Here is a 22,029-nt window from a genome sequence, read left to right as displayed (position 1 = left end):
GTTAAGATTGACCGGGGGCTAAACTATAACAACAAAGAAAATAAAACGAAAAGAAAAAACAACTGTTTAAACAAACGAAAACTGCCCGGTGCGAGTGAACAGTGAGAGAGAAAAAGAAATTGTTGCTTTGTTGTTATTGCTGCTACTCATTGTTGTAGTTTGTCATTTATGTCCTGGTTTTAATATTTCAAGGTAAGGAGGTTTTTTTTTTATGTATATTTACTTCTGGATTGGTATAGCTGTAACCAGAGTTTCGTTTAAGTAGGGCTCCCCGCCTTTTTGAATCTTGTCAAATGATCTTGAATGCAAGCAAACTAACAGCAAAGAAAGAAACAAACAAACAAGAACGCAGTATAAAAAAGTTTATATGTACACATACACATACATATGTGTTTGCTGACCGACCGACCCAACTTCGTTTGGACACGGCTATTCAACCATCCGTTAAAGAATAACCAAATATAAATGCCTTCTGTTGCTATACACCCGGTCGTTTGTCAGGCCAGTTATTTGATGTTAGTTTCAACCAGGCCAAGTAGAAAAATCACCCTAGCAGTCCTCTCAAGAAACGTTTATCAAAACATCACATTATGATTTTGCTTTTCCCAAAACATAGCAGGGATAGACAAAATAATAACAAACTATAACAATTATAACGATGACAATAGCTATAATAGTAGCAATAAGAAATTATAAGTATTTGTTTGTGCCTGGCGACTGAAAGAAAGCTATTGGTCCTGATACTCCAATAGAAAAGGGGGAGGGGAACAACCTAAATATATTGCGCTGTTATTTGACCGGTAATATCGATTTTCTTATATCCCCCTCCCTTTCCCTCAGTTTTCTCTTCTTCCTTATATTCATACATACCTCCTCTTCTATATTTGCCTCATTCTTTCTATATATCCATCCTTTCATTTTCTAATTAACCTTTTCTCTCTTGTCTTTCTTTTTCATTTGTTTTTTTTTATTTTCCTTCTCTTCTCTTTCCTTTCTTTCCTCTTCCTTGCTCTTTCACTTTTTTCCCCCTTCTATATCTTTCTCCAGCATATGGTGGGCGTTATTTCTCATGTTCGATCACCGTATTTTTATTGTTCATTATCCTTTTATAGTTTTTTTTTTCCCGATGCAAACTCCAAATCACAGCTTCCCACACGAACCCTCTCCTATCACGCTCGCACACACTTTACACTCATTGACATTCATACATACTCTCTCTCTCTCTCTCTCTCTGTATCTATCTCCTTTCAATTATGAATTTTGTAATTCGTCCACATTCACACACATTCAAATAAACACACAACATACACTCACACCCGTTTACAGACGTACATCCTCACGCAAATGATTCGACCACACACACATACAATTCTTTATTTAACAATAGCATATACTTATTTTTCTTTTTAATTAGAAAATAACAGTGTTTATATAAATGTAACTTTCCTAGATAAACCTAAACACGTATTCTTCCATCGATGATGTTTTTACGGACACCCAAATTACTAAAAAATATAACCGCCAAATCTTCGCATCACTCCTCTTACTACAAAAACATAAACAACAACATACGTTTACATTTTATATTAGGGACAATGTATTGTCCCTATTGTCCCTGACATACAATTCGACAGTGTGGTCAGTGTGCAAGACCTTTGATCCTAGGGTTACTGAGTCAAGACTGACCTGATGTTCATTTGCAACCTGCCTCTCCACAAGTGACCAAATTTAGCCAATATAGAATTAGGGATCCTATCTACTTAACGGACATGGGTCAGTGCTTAGTTTCAGTTAAAAGATGCTAAGTGGAAATCAGAGAAAATTGACATAGATATAACACCATTTGTTTCAGTGAGCTCAAATCAAATCAACAGCAGTTCAGGAGGGAGAACTTAAACCAAATTTCTAAATTAAATAAAGTGCAAATATTTGTACAATATTGTGTTTTGTCCAATAGCTAACACAGAATGGGTTTTGCTTAACATTTTCACATTTAGATTACTGTATTAAATGTGATGCTTATTTATTCACATTGTTTTGAATTAATCATGCATTGTTTCGTAGCTTTGAGATTTCGATATGATTGTTTATTTTCAGAATGACGTTGTTGGGTATGCATGAGAGACTGAATCTGACGAGTTTGAACATAAAATAAGACTGAATATTTGGGCCAAATCTGGTGATTTAAATGTTAAAGGGTTAAAATTGGTTTTAGTTTGGTTTAATTTTGTACTATAACCACTATCTATATGCTTTGTCCATCCTCTTCATGTGTGCAGACAGCTGTGTATATATATATATATATATATATATATATATATAATAATAAATATTAGGGAATAAATCCAAATTTACAGGGAAAAAATCAGATTTAGGATTAAATCGATTTTATAGTAAAATATTATAAAATATTATTCGAGACAAAACCACTATTTTGCAAAACAAACAAGGAAAGACTTAATTAATACATAAAATTTTAATAATTTTGACTATTTATTAAAATTTTATGTATTAATTAAGTCTTTCCTTGTTTGTTTTGCAAAATAGTGGTTTTGTCTCGAATAATATTTTATATATATATATATATATATATATATATATGTATATATGTATTATCTTTCAACTCATTTCTTAATTAGATAAGAATGATGTGAAGTTATTTTGCAAAACTGGTAGAGTTGAAAGTCTTAACCAAGAATGTAATACAATGTGTGACAAGCTGTCAGAAGATGGAAGCTTCTAGTTACTCAACACACTGAATGAAGCAGCCAAATTTTCTTCAGCAAACATCCTACCATTATTCAGTCAGAGATAAGGGTAGTGATTGGCAAAAATCAATAGAGTAACACCACTGGAACTGGTGGTGCTCTACTGATTTTGTACATGGATTGCTGTGAGAAGAGGGAGTTAGTGGGTAACAGCCAAGGTAGACCAGCAGGCAGTGGGACACCTGAAACACAAAGCCCTCCTAAGGAAAGTGACACAGGGCTGGACTGAATTCAGAAACTCAACTGCAATCCAGTATGATGCAGCTAGCAGGAAGGAGAGGTGGAAGCTAGTGCAGGAAGAGATGCAAGCATTAGTAGGGAAAACACAAGCAATAAGAGCAGGCAATGGAATGGAATGTTACCTGTTGAAGGATATTTGAAACAGGAACCCACAGAGAACCAATTTCTTGATCCAGAGTCTATTATGTCCTCCTAAGTCCATCTAAACCACATACAGAGAGCTCAGTGGAAACCCTTGCATGACCCATGTTTTCTAAGACAAGGAGCATTGAGCACATCTTATACAACTGCTCCAAGGTACTTAGTTAAGGATACTCTCACTGGAGACGTTATCAGATCCCCAAGAGCATCCCTGATGCAATCAGCAAGGAGACTAGCAACAGCAAAAAACGGTAGCACTACAGCCAGAAGTATAGCTTTTATCAAAGATGGAGAGCAGCCAATGAAAATACCCGAGAACATCTCACTTGATCACTTTCCATAACATGGGACTGAGTGATGGAACTGATCTGGAGAAATGGCTAAAGTTTCCAGCACACATCACAAAGACCTTCCTGAGATCATATATCATCTTGGTTTCCAAGGTAACAATGAATTTAACAGTGTCCTTGGAGGAAAGGATAGAGGAGCTTCAAGAGAGGAAGAAAACCAAGTAACAAGAGTTAGTAGAGGACTGCTACAAGAATGAGGCTATTGTTATGTAAGAGACTACAAAGAAGGAAGTCATCAGATCAGAAACAGCATCTATGACTTTTATACACCTTTCCAGACAAGGGAAATCTATGCCATTAGCACTTAGCTTGAACTTTGAAGGATTGTTAACTGGCCTAGTGGTTAGGGTGTTGGGTTCACAATCATAAAGTTGTGAGTTTGATTTCTGGACTGAGCAGTTTATTTTGTCCTTAAGCAAGGCACTTCATTTCTCATTGCTCTAGTCTACTCAACTGGACCTGCCAAGAGCTTGTGCAACTCTCTCTCCTTTTGGTTATTACATAGGTACTAAAAACAATTAGCAAAAGCATACTAAGCACAGACGTAGCTGTGTAGTAAAAAGCTTGCTTCCCAACCATATGGTTTCTGGTTCAGTCAGCAAACTTCTTGCCACAGAGTCACACCTGCACCAATATATTTATTTATTTGCTTATTTTTGAAAATTCAGTGAAGTTTACAAAGTGTCAGGTAACCAAGGAAATGAGTGACAGTTTACACCAGCATCCAGCATGGCTCACTTTGTAACTATATGGTTTCAGGTTCAGTCCTACTATGCAGCACCTTGGGCATGTGTCTTCTACAATAGCCTTGAGCCAGCCAATGCCTTGTGGGTGAATTTATTAAATAGACACTTATGGAAGTCCCTTGTGTGTGCGTATATTATGAGCCTGGGAAATTTTTTTTTTACATTTTTCTTAAAGAAACACTCAATGCCCACTCCCCCACCTTGCCCATCTATCACCTTCCTGCTTTCAAAAAGCTAAAATCTCCCAATCTTTCACTTTTGTCTGATGTTTCATGCATGCATAGAATTCTACTGAAATAGCAGACGTAAAAAACACCAGACCACCACCAGAAAACCTGACATGCTAGAAAAAACAGGTATACAACATTTCTGAAGAAACTTTCAGACTTTCCAAAATGCTAAAAGTGAAACATTGGGAGTTTGTAAGCTTTTTGAAAGTGGTGAGGTGATGGGTAAAATTCTTAAAGATTCATACTCTCTGCTTTTTTCTCCATGGATTACCAAGACAAAATTTGAAGAAAGTAAAAAATGAATTTGGTGTGGAGAGGGAGAAAATTAAAATATTGAGAACATGTTTTGTGGGTGAAATCCTAATCTCATATTATTGCAAACATAGGAATCAAAAAAAATTTAAGAAAGAAATAAGCAGGGAGCACAAATGTCGTCTCGGACATGCTAGAAAGAAGAGGTAAAGGACAGGATTTCTGGGACAACTTCCTTTTAAGTTTATATCGAAGATCAGGTTTTTAAATACGCTCATCACAAACACAAATTACAGAATAGGAAAAGGTTATTTCAATTGGATTTGAGCTGTAAATTTGCACATGCACGCTGCAAGAAATAACATAATTCATACAGAAGTTTTACCAAGAGTGTGTGTGTGTTATTTAAGGCATTCTTTCAATTGAAGAAGCAAATTTGTCAACTCAATCATATGGAATCATATGATTGTTCATTAATTTCCCTAAACACAGTTCTGTCCTCATCTTGTTTGTTGTTAACACAATGTTTCGGCTGTTTCAGGTGTCTTGGGGAAATTTCAAACTTGAGTTCTTATTCCTAAGGTGTTTTTCGATGTTGTTATTATTATTATTATTATCATTATTATTATTATTATTATTATTATTCAGACCACTGCCTGGAATCGAACTTGGAATCTTGGAGTTGATAGCCCGCGCTTTTAATCGGCGTATGGCGTAGTGGTTAAGAGTGCGGGCTATTAACCCCAAGATTCCAAGTTCAATTCCAGGCAGTGACCTGAATAATAATAATAATAATAACATTGAAAAATGCCTTAGGAATGAGAACCCAGGTTTGAAATTACCCCAAGACATCTGACGAAGGCTGGAGGGTATATCAGCCGAAACGTTGTGTTAACAACAAACATGATGAGGACAAATATCCTTCAAATGTAAATAATTTCCATAAACAACTGTTAATTTCTCTATGTTTTGAAGGGAGCAGAAATTGAAAGAGAAGAGAAAGTGAAAAGGCAGCATTTGCTTGGAAGTGAGAGCAGAAAGTGAAAGATATACGGATGTGTGTGTGTGTGTGAGAGAGAGAGAAAAAGAGAGAGTGATGGAATAAAGGTGTGTGATGTATGAATTTTTGTGCATGTATGTAAGTGGCACTCACTCGCTCTCTCTCACTCACATACACATTTTCTTATACATATGCATACATCTTTTTTGTGTGTGTGCATGAGAGAACGAGAGTGAGTGACTGTACTTCCTCATAACATATAAAGAAATGGATGTCTTAATGGAATTTTTTTGGTTGCAGCTTATTTTAATACAATATTTATGTGTATATTTTCATTAATTTTTGTCTGAGTAGAATTCTATGCATACGTGGAACATTGGATGAAAGTGAAACAGAAGCAAATCAAAATATTGCTCCAAAATAACCTCAAAATTGTGCCACCTGACCTTGTTTCTGAGGTTATTTTAGTAGTAAAAAAAAGAGTTGTTGTGCTAAAAACAGTTTATTTGGTGTGACTAATTCAGAGAAACATTACTTTCATTATTCACACATTGTCACTCACATAATGCACACGTTATAATTTTGGTTCAAATTGAAAGTGTGAAACTATTTTCACTTTCTAATGAAACCTGGTCATTGTAGAGCAGTGTATTTCAAATAACTAAAGCTGGTTAAAATAATGTAATAAATATGTAATTGAAAATAAAGTTTAGTTGACATGTGTAATTGATTTGTTCTGGTTTTAACATCAGTTGGTTAGAATAGAAGTTATTTGATGACAACTTTTTGTTTGTAATTGGCTCTCCTGTTGCAGGTGCAATTTGTGGAATATTGAAATGGTACCCATCTTGTCCTTTCCACTGAATAAGAGGATACTGGAGAGCACCATAAGAGGGATGTGTCTGTGAAACATGTTTATGGTTGTTATCTTGAGCACGAATGAGAATATCATGATTTTCATAGGGATCACCTACCATAAGGATGGCTACTTCGTTAGATGTGGGTTCATAAAAACAGTGTTAAATGTTCTTTACTATAGACATAACAAATGCAGAAACACACACACTCACAGACACACACACACTCATAAAATTGATAATATTGAAAACAGCAAAACATACACACACAAAGTTCAAGCAAAATGAAATGTAGTCAATATAGGTGCAAAACATACTTTTTGTGGCATAGTTATGCTATAAAACAATTCTTTTAGGGAATATTTCCAAAAGAAATATTCCAGCGTTGGAAAGTGACCAATTTAGCAAAAGTTACTATGTGTCACCAATGTAACAAAGTACAGAGTGTCAAAATTTATTTGGAACATGTACTAAATGTTATAAAATTCACAACTGAATAAATTTCATGGTGAAGAAAGTGAAACTCCAAGAAAATTCAGAAGGCTTAATTCAATTTTTCGTACAAAAATAATTTATTATTTTACAATTTTGAAATGAATGCTGAACAAAGTGTATTCAAAGGAATATGTTGCTGTTATGAACGTTAATTAATTTAAAACATTTAGTGAAGGGCATAAATTAATTTGACATTACTATATATTTTAGCTGTGTGAGGTTATAAGCTGTAGAATAAATACTGACTAATTCAGTAAAATGGTGATGCAGCATTGAATACTCAGTGATGAAACAACATAGCAGGAATACGATGAGAATGCTTAGACTGTTTAAAAGGGTTATCTTCAAACTGGTTATAAGGAGTGGAATAACATTTCTGTAATTATAACGAAAGAGCTGCTAAGGCTTTCTACTTCGCCAAGTTTCTAAATTTGTTATAATAACCAGAATAACATTTTTTTTTTTCAGATATATTTGTGCGTATTGTAAGTATTGTCAAATCAGCCAAATCTTCATGTTGGTGATACTTCAAAGGGAATGTTGTTCATTCAACGTCCAGGCCACAACTAAACTAAACTCTTTCAAAATCAGCGCGTTTCACTGTTGGGCAATATAGTCACATACAGACAAACACATACAGACATGCATTCACACACACCTAAGGCCTATCTCTGCCCCTGCATATGTCTGTCTCTGTCTTTAGATGTGTATGTGTATGTCAGTCATCACAAAAATGTATGTATACTGACAGATACATATACTTCTCAGTCATCGGCCTAACATATGTAACGAATGCATGAACACACTCATATGTGATGTTGTCGTTGTTCTGGTGGTGGTATAAAATGTCATTTACAATAGGTGATTAAAGGAAAAATTATGATGTTAAATTTTTGTAATGTGAATATGTAAATGAAAATAAAGTTTAGTAGGTAGCTGAAAGATTGCTGAATCGTTTGATACCCTATACATCAAAATCGGCAACTCAGTTTTGGAATGCATAAGGAACATTTGCACACACACACACACACACACATACATACAAACTCTCTTTTATATATATATATAATATATATATATATATATATATTATATATATATATATATATATTATATATATATATAATAATATATATATATATATAATATATATATATATATATATATATATATATATATATATATAGTTGAAATTTATAGAAAAACAAAAGACAAAGACAGGTGTATGAACAACAAGTAGGTGTATTAGGCTCGGGAAATTGAAAAAGTCTTTTACCTTTCAAGCCTACGCTCTTCAACAGAAAGGAATAAGATAAAAATAAACAGAGAGAGAATATAAAAAACTTGTGGATTTAGCAGTCAAGCATGGTGACTATATGTATGTATAGATAGATAGATAGATAGATAGTTATGACCAGTTCATAGGGTTACCCAGGGTTTCACATCCATAAACCTAAGTGTTTTATGGGCACAAAACCCTGGGTAACCCTATGAACCAGCTATAACTATCTTTATCTCTATTACTTAGAGTGTGCTTCTCTTTTGAATTTTTGGATTTATGACTTACTGACAATATATATATAACAGCCAACGAGAATGCATCGTAGCTTTTTGCTCCGGCATTCGAAACTCCTAGTACTATAATGACAACTTACTGTTTGTCCTAAATAATAATATATAAATAATCCTCTACTTATCTATACCGAGGTCTCATTCTTTTGTTGTCACTTATTATTATTATTATTATTATTATTATTATTATTATTATTATTATTATTATTATTATATATGGCGCAGGCCTTACTGTGTGGTAAGAAGCTTGCTTCCCAAACACATGGTTCCATATTCAGTCCCACTGAGTGACACCTTGGGCAAATGTCTTACTATAGCCTCAGGCCAACCAAAGCCTTGTGAGTGGATTTGGTTGACAGAAACTGAAAGAAGCCAATTGTGTGTATGTGTGTGTGTGTGTAAGTATATATGCGTGTGTATACATGTGTGTGTGTTTTTGTATTTGTCTCTCTCCAAAACAAGTGGTTTGTTTATGTTCTCATAACTAAGCAGTACAACAAAAGAGACCGACCGATACAGTAAGTAACAAACTAAAACTAGACACAAAAGTATTAAAGCTGATTTGTTTGACTAAATCCTTCAAGCATGGCCACAGCCCCGTAAATGATAAAACAAAAGATAAACCAGTGATCTGTCAAAAAGTATAAATAGAAATTGATAGAAACAGAAAATAGAATTGTTTTAGGTTCATTACACATCTATCTTCATTTATCACTTGTCCAAGATAAAACAGTATACCTCTTTTATTTTCTTACTTATTTCAGTCATTTGATTGGAGACATACTGGGATACTGCTTTGAAAGGTTTTAGTTGAACAAATCGATCCCAGGACTTATTTTTTTAATGGATGGAGGGAGAGGGAGGGAGGGAGGGATGGATAGATGGGCAAGTTTCTTTTAGTTTCCATCGACCAGATCCTCTCACAAGTCTTTGGTCACTCCAAGGTTATTGTAGAAAACACTTGTCCAAGGTGCCACATAGTAGGACTGAACCCAGAACCATGTGGTTGGGAAGCAAGCTTCTTACCATACAATCACACCTGTGCCTATGATTATTCAACTGTAATATGTTATGCTTATCACGAATTGATCTTTGATAACATAGCTCAACAATCAAAGTTTCTGCTTAAGAATAGTGCAAAAGACTACCCCCGTCATCATCCACAATGCTCAGGGTAACTTTGGGGTTTTGGAACAAAGCCTATTTTTCCCATGTGTTCTATCATACATTTATTATTGATTGATTTAACACTTTTTTTTTCTGTAAATTTAACACCTGTGGGAAATGAGGAGACATGTATAGGATTTGCATAAATCTATTTGAATATGCCTGTACTCGTATAGAATTGGTCTTTTCTTGTTTTATGTAATTAGAGGTTTGCTGGCCCTGAGAGTAAAAGTGAGATAGTTGTTTACTAACAAGATCAGGTACTTAGTCACTTGCTCCAGTTGTTGGCAGCATGACCACTCTGTCAAGAAATTCACTTTACAATCACTAGTCCTTGAGTTCAATCCCACTGTGTGACATCTTAGGTAAGTATTTTTTGTTATAGCCTCAGGTTAACCAATCTTTACGAGTGAAACTGGGTCAACAGAACTGTGTGAAACCCATCAGATGGTTTGTGCTTTTCATTTAAAGGTCCAGTCCAGTCTGGTCATACTGTTTCTGCTTCAGAATCACATAAACAGTTTCTGCAGAATATTTAGCTACAGACAAAATCAATAAGCAGGTTTTTTTTTTAATTTTTACTGTCTTTTACTCATGTCAGTCATTGGATTGTGGCCATACTGCAGCACGACCTTGAGGGGGTCTCATTGAACAAATCAACATCAGTTCCTTCTTTTTTGTTTACATTTTGTCTTTTTGAGTCTGATACTTATTCTATTGAATTCTTACTGAACTGCTTGGAGATGTAAACAAACCAACACCAGTTGTCAAATAGTAGAAAGAGGGGGCAAATACAAAGACACACACGCATATATATGTCTCTCTCTATATATGTGTGTTTGTGTGTCTGTGTTTGTCCCCCCTCCAACATCGCTTGACAACCGATGCTGGTGTGTTTACGTCCCTGTAACTTAGCAGTTCAGCAAAAGAGACCGATAGAATAAGTACTAGGCTTACAAAGAATAAGTCCTGGGGTTGATTTGCTTGACTAAAGGCAGTGCTCCAGCATGGCTACAGTCAAATGACTGAAACAAGTAAAATAGTATATATATATCAGAGGAGAGGAAAAGTTGGATTCAGAGGATCAAGCAGAATTCACAGTAAGCTCCCCATTCAGAATTGGGGTTTACATAGTAATCAATGACCAAGTAGTGTAATGCAACGTGTCTATAGAACTAAAAATCTAGGAAATCCAAACAAAATTTTTCTGCAAAAAGATTTGGCTTATATTTGCTTATTTTAGTTTACTTTTAGTTATTTTACTTTAATTAAGAATTGTAAATTCTTTTAATAAATTTCAAATACTTTGACTTAATTGATTTGGGTGCGTTCATAGGTGAAATTCTTCTATAAAGAATAATACCACTAGCAGATCTATTTTTCTCTTTGTTTCCCTTTACTGACCAAATTATTTCAATGTTGTCCAATTCTGGCCTTCCATACATTGTACATATAAAGGTAAACTTTGTGTTTATGTTTAGAGTTGAATCATAGATGTACCCATGATGTTTCTGATGACCTGATGAGTTAGCTTTCTTTATTTGCATCAATTTGTGAATATATGATTGTATTGTATAATGCTGAGCATACATATTGATATAAACATGTACATATAATTTTGCACACCACAATTAATAATTCTACATGCCAAAGGTTACAAAACAGTTGTAATCTTATGGAAGTCATATAAAAAAAAATTAATCGGTTTCTACTTTTCACACCTCAACTTCATGCTTTATGTACTCCATACAGAAAAATTTATTGTTTGGATTTCTTGGATTTTCTGTTGCATGGGTATATTGTATGACACTACACAGTAATTGATTACTTTGGATATATATACACAAAGGGCTTCCACATAGTTTCCATCTACCAAGTTCACTCCTGATATTTGTCAGCCTGTGGCTATAGTAGGAGACACTTGCCCAAAGTGCTGTGCAGTGGAATTGAACCCAGAACCATGAGGTTGCAAACCACACAACCATGCCTTTTATTTTTGTCTATTGCTTCATGTATCCAAACAGCTGCACCCAGTTGTTTCATCCCACAGTAGAACCCATCAACTGAATACATTCATCATTCTAAAATAAAGGAAATAAATCTTATATTCTTCCTAGGTTCATTTTTCTTTAATATTATAACTGACATGTTCTTTTTTGACATGATCAAATTTACCATTGATTTTAATAAAATCCCAAAATGTCCAAAATTTCTTTTTTTCCTCCATCAATGGGTTCCTGATGAACGTACAATGGGGAGCTTTAGAGATGTTAAAAATTTTATGTAATGGAGGCGTTTGTGATGAATATCTTACTATTTTTATTTTCTAATACAAATTTTATGAATAATTCCTCTATTTTCTAAATACATCCTTTCCATTTCCTTCCATTAGGAGGTTGAAGCTCCCACTGGAACTGGTTTCTATGGGATGCAGTGTTCAGACATCTTGGAACTTTGACAGTTTTTCAAGATGGTAACAATACTTCATAATCTAGAATTCTAGATGAAACAGTTCCAGTTCCCATAAAAGTATAGTTTGGCATTATGAATAATATTTCATTTCATTGGAGATCATGTCAGCCCTAGTTTTCGAGTTTCCAGATGAACTGCAACAGTGTAGTGGAAATTTCCTTGTACCTTAACATAAATGAATGAAGATATCAAAAGAAGCTCCAGTTGATGGTGCTTTCTATTAAATCCTTTCAATATTATTTAGAGGTGTTATGGTTGCTCAATATATAACTTCCTCAAGGTGATGGGCTGGCAGAATTATTAGCATGCTGGGCAAAATGCTTAGCAGCATTTCATCTATCTTTACATTCTGAGTTCAAATTCCACCTAAGTTAACTTTGCCTTTCATACTTTTGGGGTCGATAAAATAATTATCAGTTGAACATTGGGGTCAATGGAATCAACTTATCTCTCCCCCAAAATTACTGGCCTTGTGCCAAAATTTCAAACCAATATACTACTTCTTTAGAGAGGAAATATGTTTCATACAGATGGATGAACAGATATGTATTATACAACAGAGTAAAGCTAGAAATATAAAAGTAATCTTAAGAAATTACCATAAACAGAGCCAGGAATTTCCTAACCCTAATAAGATTACTTCTCACTCACAGATTGGTGGGTCAATAACAGAACAGATAAAGATACAGAAAGACTAGTAGAAAATTGAGAACTTAATGGTGAGATACCAAACAAACTGGTGCTCAACTGAGTTATCCTATTCTCATTTCTTTTGTATTTTCACAGATGGATTCTATAACATTATTCAGTCCCTTCACAAATATGTTAAAGGCAACTTACAATAGAAGTCTTTGCTGTTTCTGTTACACCTCTTCTTCAGTACCAGTTACTAGTCAGTAATTCTCTTACAGAATGTAAGTAATTTTGTAAACTACATTTAAAAGTTTGATGCATCTATTTTAGCATTGTCATTGAAAAAATTAATTACAGGCATATGAATGGCTCTGTGGTTAAAAAGCTAACTTAGTAACCATGTTAGCTTTTTAAGTTGACATGAACCAACCAATGCTTTGTGAGTGATTTTTGGCAGTTAGAAACTTGCCTGTAAACTCATCATGCCTGTGTGTGTGTGTGTGTGTGTCACCCATTCTCACTGCTTGATTGATGTTAGTTTGTTTACGTCCCTGTAATCTAGCAGACCAACAAAAGTGACCAATGAAATAAGTACCCGGCTTTAAAAAATAAGTACTGAGGTTGATTTCTTTAACTAAACTCTTAAAGGTGATGCACCAGCATAGTCGCTATCGAATGATTAAACAAGTAAAAGTAAAAAGATACAATAATTACTCTTTTACTTGTTTCAGTCATTTGACTGTGGCCATGCTGGAGCACCGCCTTTAGTCAAGCAGATCAACCCCAGGACTTATTCTTTGTAAGCCTAGTACTTATTCTATCAGTCTCTTTTGCCGAACCGCTAAGTTACGGGGACGTAAACACACCAGCATCGGTTGTCAGGTGATGTTGGGGAGACAAACACAGACACACAAACACATACATACATGCATACACACATATATATATACATCTATACGACGGGCTTCTTTCAGTTTCCAATAACCAAATCCACTCACAAGGCTTTGGTCAGCCCGAAGCTATAGAAGACACTTGCCCAAGGTGCCACGCAGTGGGACTGAACCCGGAACCATGTGGTTCGTTAGCAAGCTACTTACCACACAGCCACTCCTATGCCTAATTGTTTGTTGATTTTATTTTAAACATAATTACTTCAGCTTAATTTTATGAGAGTCATGTAATGATGACTGGTTATTCAAGAAGACTTCATTCTAAGGATTTCTTTCAAACTATGGCAGCTAATATGATTCAAGTTATAAGTTAAAATCAGCTACAAAACATGTTTCTAGGACTTCATAATCACCTCATTGTCTCTATGTGCAATGACAGGGGACGTGTTGAAAATTAAGGATCTCAAAAATAAGTGTGTTTCAAAATGTAACAATTTCTTTCACTTAATCTTTTTTCACAAATTAATTGTATTATGTGTGTATGTGTATACATTAGTGTGTGTATGTATAGATATATATGTATGTTTGCATGTAAGTCCACTTATTTCAAAGGTGAACAAAACAATGTATTTAGTATGTAAGTATATATGTGTGTGCACACATGCACGTGTGTGTGTGTGTGTGTGTATGATATATAGGCACAGGCATAACTGTGGCAAGAAATTTGCTTCCAAACTACATGATTCCAAGTTCAGTCCCACTGCATGATACTTTGGGAAAGTGTCTTTTATTATAACCTTGGGCCAAAGCTTTGTGAGTGGATTTGGTAGACAGAAACTGAAAGAAGTCCATCATATGTATGTATGTATGTGTGTGTGTGTATGTGTGTGTGTGTGTGTATGTATGCATGCATGCATGTCTGTTCTTGTGCCTGTGTTTGTTCCTCAGTATTGTTTGACAACCATTGTTGGTGTGTTTACATCTCAGTCACTTAGTGGTTTGGCAAAAGAGACCGATACAATACTTATTAACAGGCTTAAAAGAATTAAGTACCGGGGTCGATTTACTCAACTAAAAATTGTTCAAAGGCAGTGATCCACCATAGCCTTGGTCAAATGATTGAAACAAGTGAAAGATAAAAGATATATATAAATGTATATAATCCAAAACAATTACAAATAATATGGAGACTTGGTGCTTCTTACTATTTGATGTAGTTAGCTGTAACCTGGACTATAGCTGAGAGCTCTTACATTACCTTGCTCATTCCCCTTGCTCATGCTTTCCTCTACATTCTTTCATTACTCACATTACTTCATTCCCCGCACTCTTTCTTGCTCTTATTCCTTCATTCTCCACACTCTCTCATCATCCCACACACATTGCAGTGGGGAATGATGTTAAACAGTGGTAAAATGTCAATATATTTGATTGCAGTGAGGGATTTCTCATTCCTGTCTCTTGCTCTTTAAAGAAGATGAGTTGTACCTGTAATTCCAAAAATACAGCTTTGTTATGCTGATGGTACCTGAGAAGTATTTTAAGGGTTTTTTTATTTAAGAACACCCTGCATACTCTGTAACGTGGTTGCTGTTAGGAAGGGCATCCAGCCATAGAAACCAAGCCAAATCAGACGAGCCTGGTGTAGCTCTCCAGCTTGCCAGCTCTGGTCAAACCATCCAGCCCATGCCAACATGGACAACAGATGTTAAATGATGATGATGATGATGATGATGAGTGACTTTAATGAGTAGATAGGCCAGTTGATTAAAATCTGGATCCTTATCACTGAAAACAACACTGAACCATCAAAGTCAGTGTTTTTTTTTTTCTTTTAATTTAACTAACTTACAAAAGCTTTAGGAGGTACATGCGCTTTCACACACATGTATACACACAACAGAAACTTCTGCCTACCAAATTCAATCACAAGGCTTTGGTCAGCCTGAGGCTAAAGCAGAAGACACTCACCCAAGGTGTCACACAGTGGGACTGAACTTGAAACCCTGGATTTGAGAAGCAAGCTTCCTAACCAAACAGGTTTTGTATGAATGATTTAGAGGTGCTGGTCTCAGGTCGGTTGTTCTAAAATGATTTAATCATAGAAAATATGTAGCTATAATTTTTTCAGTTAGGGAAACCTTTTCTGTCAGTGTGTGGCAATTTTTACTGATTATCATCTATTTGTATCATCCGTTCAGACTGGTTCAGTCACCTGACTTCCACATAACAACTGAAACATTTAATTCTTCAGCATTCACATTACTCTGTCAAATTTAATACCAATACCTATGTATTCACATTGTTTTGAATTAAATGTGCTTTATCTTGTAGCTTCGAGATTTTGATGATGTAATTGTATAATTTTTATTATGACATTGTAGGGTAGGTGTGAGAAGCTGGATCTGGCTACTTTTAACATAAAACAGGTAGAATATTCGGACCAGATATAGCTGGTTTAAATGCTAAAGGATTACCTCTGCTCTTTCTCTCTCTCAATCTCTCTTCCCTCTCCCCCTCTCTGCCAATAATTGTACATTTGTCATAATTTTCACTTTTGTGTTTCAACTGCCATGAACATATTTCTGTCACCACCATCACTATCAACATCACCATCATCATCATCATCATCACTGCCAACATTACTGTCATTATCATCATCATCATCATCATCATCATATTTTACATTGTCTTTCCATTCTGACATGGGTATGATGGGTTGTAACAGTCCAGTATAGGTCAGGTGACCATGTCTCACTTATACATTCCATTTTAACAAGAATTCTATGAGTAAATTCCTTTCCTAGAACCCACCACTTTTCAGAGTGTACTCATACATTTTACCTTAGCACTAGTGCTCGAGAGGTTGTCATGACTTCAAGAGATCAGGACTTTGTTGTCTTTGCTTATTTACCATTCACTTTACAGAATGTACAACTGCATTTTATCACAGCACCAGCACTAGTGAAGTTGTCTTGTACCAAACAAAACTAAGGAGTTCTTCCAACTTTATGTTCTCTTCTGTCTGTTCATTAAGAAGCAGTGTGACCAAGATAGTGAATCAAAGAAAGAATGATGACAGAAAAACCAAGACAGATGATGAAAGAATATAAGAGAAAGGGAGTATGATTTGCATGAGAGAATTGTAGGGGAGGGAGTAATGGAAGAGAAATAGTGATGGCAGTTGCATGTTTCCTGATGAGAGAGAGAGAGAGAGAGTAATGAATATCAACAGAGAATGGGCAATCATAAGAAAAAGTGACAGATGGTGGAAAAGGAACACTGGTTAGAGTGTGTTGGCTGGCAGGATGGTAGTGATAGGGTGTATTGAATAAAGTCAGATCTAGTACAGTCCCCTGTTACACAGATGTTATGATGGGAGAGAAGGGAGTCAGATCCATTGCTGTCCCTCATCAGGAGAGAGGACTGAGTGCAATATGAGAGGGTATTGAAGGGGAGGAAGCAGTTGATGGAAATTTAAATGAGAGATCCAGTGTTAAATTATACATCCTCACATCCATTGCTATTAATATTTTAACATTTATTCTGATATATTTGTACAAATGGGTAGGTTTTCTCCAGCATCATGTGTCACCAATTGCATCTCATCAATCATTACAGTCTTTTGTCATCTCCTTCACAAGGTTCTGCTTCTTGAAATCAGACTTCACTACTTTTCCCCACATCTTCCTGTTTCACAAGTTCCTTCCACTTTAAGTATTCAGCACTTCTATTATACTACAGACAAACCCCATATACATCACATAACTATAACATCAGTCTTCTCTCTTGTACACTGCAACTCATTCCTTTTATACCTACTATACTTGTGTATAAGTTACACTATTTTATACTTGATTTTAACTGTAAAATCTGGTGTGCAACTTATACACAGGGCAAAGCTAAAACTATGGAGGAAAAAATTTTATACCAAAATTTAACCCTAATTAAGTAGGAGATTCATACATGAGTAAATATAATAGTTTTCCTCTCACTTCATTTGTGCTTCATCATTCATGCATACTAAATTTACATATCCAGCAGTACATATTTCATTTGTTTGTAATCTCTGCAGATACCTTTCATTCTAGCCCTATACCATACAGCATTGCACTTAGTACACAAGCCTCATACATACATGCATGCATGCATTCATTCATACATTCATACATACATACATACATACACACACACACACACACACACATGCATATGTCTTGCATACGTATATATTGCTCTTTATGTACATCATCAAATGATATACACATCAGCAAGAAAACCAATAAACTGGTACTTTTGCTTTTGCTCTCAAATATCCTGCAGAGTTTGTTCTGAATTATGTTTCACAAGAACTCCCATGTCACTCTTGCCATAATAAATACAGTCAAGCATTGATCGATATGTTAGAAATCTCTAACAAATGACATTATTGTTCACAAATCATGATATATAATAGATATGTAAACAAATAAGTTATTGGTGTCTATAAAATTCATATCCAACACTGTAATTATCATAGGATATATACACCCAATGTTGTTGCTGTTGATGTTTTACCCAAAGACTATCCTGTATTTTTAAAGGTATCCAGTATAATGTTATTTAATGTGTCCTTACTCTTATTTAAGATAGTTAGGTGTGATTTGAGAGAGTTTTGCCTGCTATTTCTAGTGGATTCTTCAAAACCATATACATGCCTTACCTAATGTGCAAAGTAACTTACTGATATCAATGTCTCCTTGTAGAATTAATGTTTCAGTAATTCCACTTAATAACCTGTTGTTTCTTTTGTTTCAGACACAAACACAGCTGTATGACTACCTAGAGAGAAATTTTTATTTAACCTCTAACCACTTTAGCCTGGAACAGACTATAACTATCTTTCATGAAGTTTTCCTGTTTGTCTTCTTTGTCTATTATTCATTAATGTTACTCAGCTCCAGAACTCCTTCCATAATTTTACCTTCATCAGTGGTGAATCTGCTTTGGTTTTTTAACCCTGCACTATTATTGATGGTCTACCATCAATAATTTTTCAGTTATTAACAACTGATTTTTAAAGATGTCTTTTTTCATTATCTCTTGAATAGAATGTTTAACAAACTGTTACAGAGCAATGAAGGGACCTTATGACCCAGAGATGTGACTTTGTAAGGAATGTTTTGATTATTCTTACACATAATTGAAGAATGAGGGAGCCTCTATGGAGTCAAAATAGCAGCCATATCGCTTACAAATCACACCTTAAAAAACAAAAACAAAGAGCATATTGAATAATGTAGCCCTTGATATATTATTGCTGAAAACAAAACAGCGTGGACACATCTTGAAAACTTTTGATCTTAGGTCAACCTATTTAGGGCTGACCTAGAGCTAAGCAACAATAGTAACAATAACAACATCATGATGAAGTACACACTGGAGAACTGTTCAAGTTCTGAATATTCCAAGCTCATGTATTCTCTCCAGTCTATGTATGCCTTAGGAAACCAGTTCAGTTATGATCTATGCAATAAAGTATTCCTCTCAAGAGACCCACATGTTGCTGCAAGTGGGTTATACAGCCAAAAACCTGCCAAACTTAACCAGCCTGGACAAATCAACAACAATAATAACAGCAACAACTGCAACAACAACAGCAACAACAATAACAACAATAACAGCAACAACAGTAACAGTAATGGCATGCCTAGCACTGGTAATAATATTCCATCTGCAGGAATCTCTATAAACGCAACCTCACAGAAACCTTACAAGTGCGAAATCTGCCGTAAGGGCTTTGCACGAAGAACTAATCTTGACAATCATGAACGGGCACCAGCTGATGAAAAGCATTTTTATTGTGGCCACTGCAGTAAGGCATTTTCACAGCGGGCCCACCTAAAAACTCATCAGATGACACACAGTGGTGAGAAACCATATAGCTGTGAATTCTGTAATAAAACCTTTGCCCAACGGGCAAATTTTGACAATCACCGACGCACCCACACTGGTGAGCGGCCTTTCCATTGTGAATTCTGCGACAAATGCTTTTCACAGAGAGCAAATCTGGATAGTCACATCCGCACCCATACAGGTGTGAAGCCTTACGCTTGCAGTACGTGTTCCAAGTCATTTACGCAACAGACAAACCTGAAGAATCATGAACGCATCCATACTGGGGAGAAATTGTATGAGTGCAATATATGCAGCAAAGCTTTTTCACAGCAAATCAATTTGAAAACACATTATCGTATACACAGTGGTGAACGGCCATATGTTTGTACCTACTGCCCTAAAGCATTTGCACAACAAACAGACTTGAAGAATCATGAACGAACTCACACAGGTCAAAAACCTTACATTTGTACTGTGTGCTGCAAATCATTTGCTCAGCAAGGAAATCTGAAAGTGCATTTCCGAACTCACTCTGGTGAAAAACCATATAGCTGTGATTTGTGCAGTAAGTCTTTTTGCCAGAAAGCAAATCTCGACAGTCATCGCCGAATTCATACTGGAGAGAAACTGTTTCAATGTCCAGAGTGCAGTAAAAGCTTCACACTAAATATCAATCTTAAAAATCATATAAGAACTCATACAGGAGAAAAACCATTTGTTTGTCAGTTCTGCACTCGAGGTTTTTCTCAACAAACAGACCTGAAAAATCATGAACGTACACACACAGGTTTAAAACCATATGTCTGTATAGTTTGTAGGAAAAGTTTTGCTCAGCAAGGAAATCTAAAAATTCACATGAGGACTCATTCTGGTGAAAGACCATACAGTTGCGAATTCTGCCCAAAATCTTTCTGTCAGAGAGCAAACTTGGACAGTCACAGGCGTACGCATACAGGAGAACGTCCATTCAAGTGTGATCTGTGTGATAAATCCTTCCCCCAAAGAGCAAATTTAGACAGCCACCGTCGAACACACACTGGAGAAAAGCCTTTCTCATGTGAGTTGTGTTCAAAGTCATTCTCACAGAGAGCTAACTTAGATAACCACAGACGAACACATTCAGGTCAAAAGTCATTTCATTGTCAATTTTGTGAAAAGTCTTTTGCACAAAAGGCTAATCTGAAAAATCATTTACGCACTCACCACAATTATGAAATGCCATTCTCAGACTCTAATAGTTCTAATGTATCACAGAACTGTCTTAATCTATCATCAACAACTGACATGCGCAGAAATTCCCTCCAACAGACAATGATATCCAACGGACAATCAAAACAGTCAAAAGCTAAAAATTCCCACAAGGAGCGCCAAGAGAACTTCCCATCAAATCAGCCACTTTCCTCCACTTCAGCCCTTTGTCTCCAACCACCTGCTATTGGGTCTCCATGGGTGAACTCTTCCTACTTGTCCCAGATGCCGCAAACTTGGGATAGCAATTATTTCTGGTCAAGACCATTTTCAATCCCACACTTAACAGGTTCTGGTGGAGACTGGACCAATTCGCCTGGTTCTTCAGCTTCACAATTTGGTGGAGATAGCAGTGGTGTTGGCAGTAGTGGTGGTGGTGGCGGTGGCGGTGGCAGCACTAGTGGTGGTGGCAAGCAAGTACAAAAAACTGCAGCTGATTAACACAATTGCAACATGTTCAAATAGCATTTCTGAAATAAAGTGTAGCAGGTTATTCTGCAAAGACATTGGTTTGAAGTTTTGTTGCTTCATCATCATCATCATCATCATTGCCATCAACATCATCATCATCATTGGCAACAGCAGCAGCAGCATCATTAACAACACCATCATTGTCATTCTTGTCATCAACATCATTATGGTTGTTCATTACAGTACGTGTGATTGTTATCTTTCTGTTACATATTAATAGAGTATTCTAGAAATGAAATAATACCAGCTGGTTAGAGATTATGTGTGTGTACGCATACATGTATGTGGAGAAGTCAATGACCAAATAGAGAGGGTAACTTTATATTTTCAATAGTTTATTATGAAAGAAGGGTCTGTGCTCTTGATCTTCTACAAGGCCTCCAAGACTGCCAAGAATAATGTAATTGATATTTCTCTTGAACATGTGCAGGGAGGGAATTCTAGGGAAGAAGGATTAGATGGCAGGGATTAGTGTAGGGCCAGGAATGAGGACACCTACACACACACACACTCACTCACTCACTCACTCACTCACTCACTCACTCACTCAATATAGGTGACAAAAGGAGAAGAGATGAGTACCTGAGAGGAGATGTGGTGTAAGACCAACCAACTTCAAA

General features: G+C 35.7%; 1 protein-coding gene across 6 annotated transcripts in view; it reads left to right on the top strand.

Moving 5' to 3' along the window:
- LOC115218931 (zinc finger protein 883-like) overlaps window positions 1-21,446 on the top strand; it is a 23,157-nt gene extending 1,711 nt beyond the window's left edge. The window contains exons 1-3 of one of the 6 annotated variants that reach the window (XM_036508774.1): window positions 1-192; window positions 13,077-13,204; window positions 18,611-21,446. The exon at window positions 1-192 is cut by the window's left edge and continues 333 nt beyond it. In XM_036508774.1, coding sequence (XP_036364667.1) covers window positions 19,217-21,379 — 2,163 coding nt within the window. In that variant the 5' untranslated portion in view covers window positions 1-192; window positions 13,077-13,204; window positions 18,611-19,216 and the 3' untranslated portion in view covers window positions 21,380-21,446. Of the gene's footprint in view, window positions 193-419; window positions 801-13,076; window positions 13,205-18,610 lie in introns of those variants that run through there. The other 5 variants (XM_036508775.1, XM_036508773.1, XM_029788952.2 and 2 more) reach the window with 5 other exon arrangements.
- Window positions 21,447-22,029: the final 583 nt, after the last annotated feature.

Source organism: Octopus sinensis, linkage group LG14 (genome assembly GCF_006345805.1).
Source record: "Octopus sinensis linkage group LG14, ASM634580v1, whole genome shotgun sequence".
In the NCBI taxonomy this organism is placed as follows: domain Eukaryota; kingdom Metazoa; phylum Mollusca; class Cephalopoda; order Octopoda; family Octopodidae; genus Octopus; species Octopus sinensis.
The sequence above is the reverse complement of the archived record's forward strand: the minus strand, read 5'-3'. Positions and strand labels throughout refer to the sequence as shown.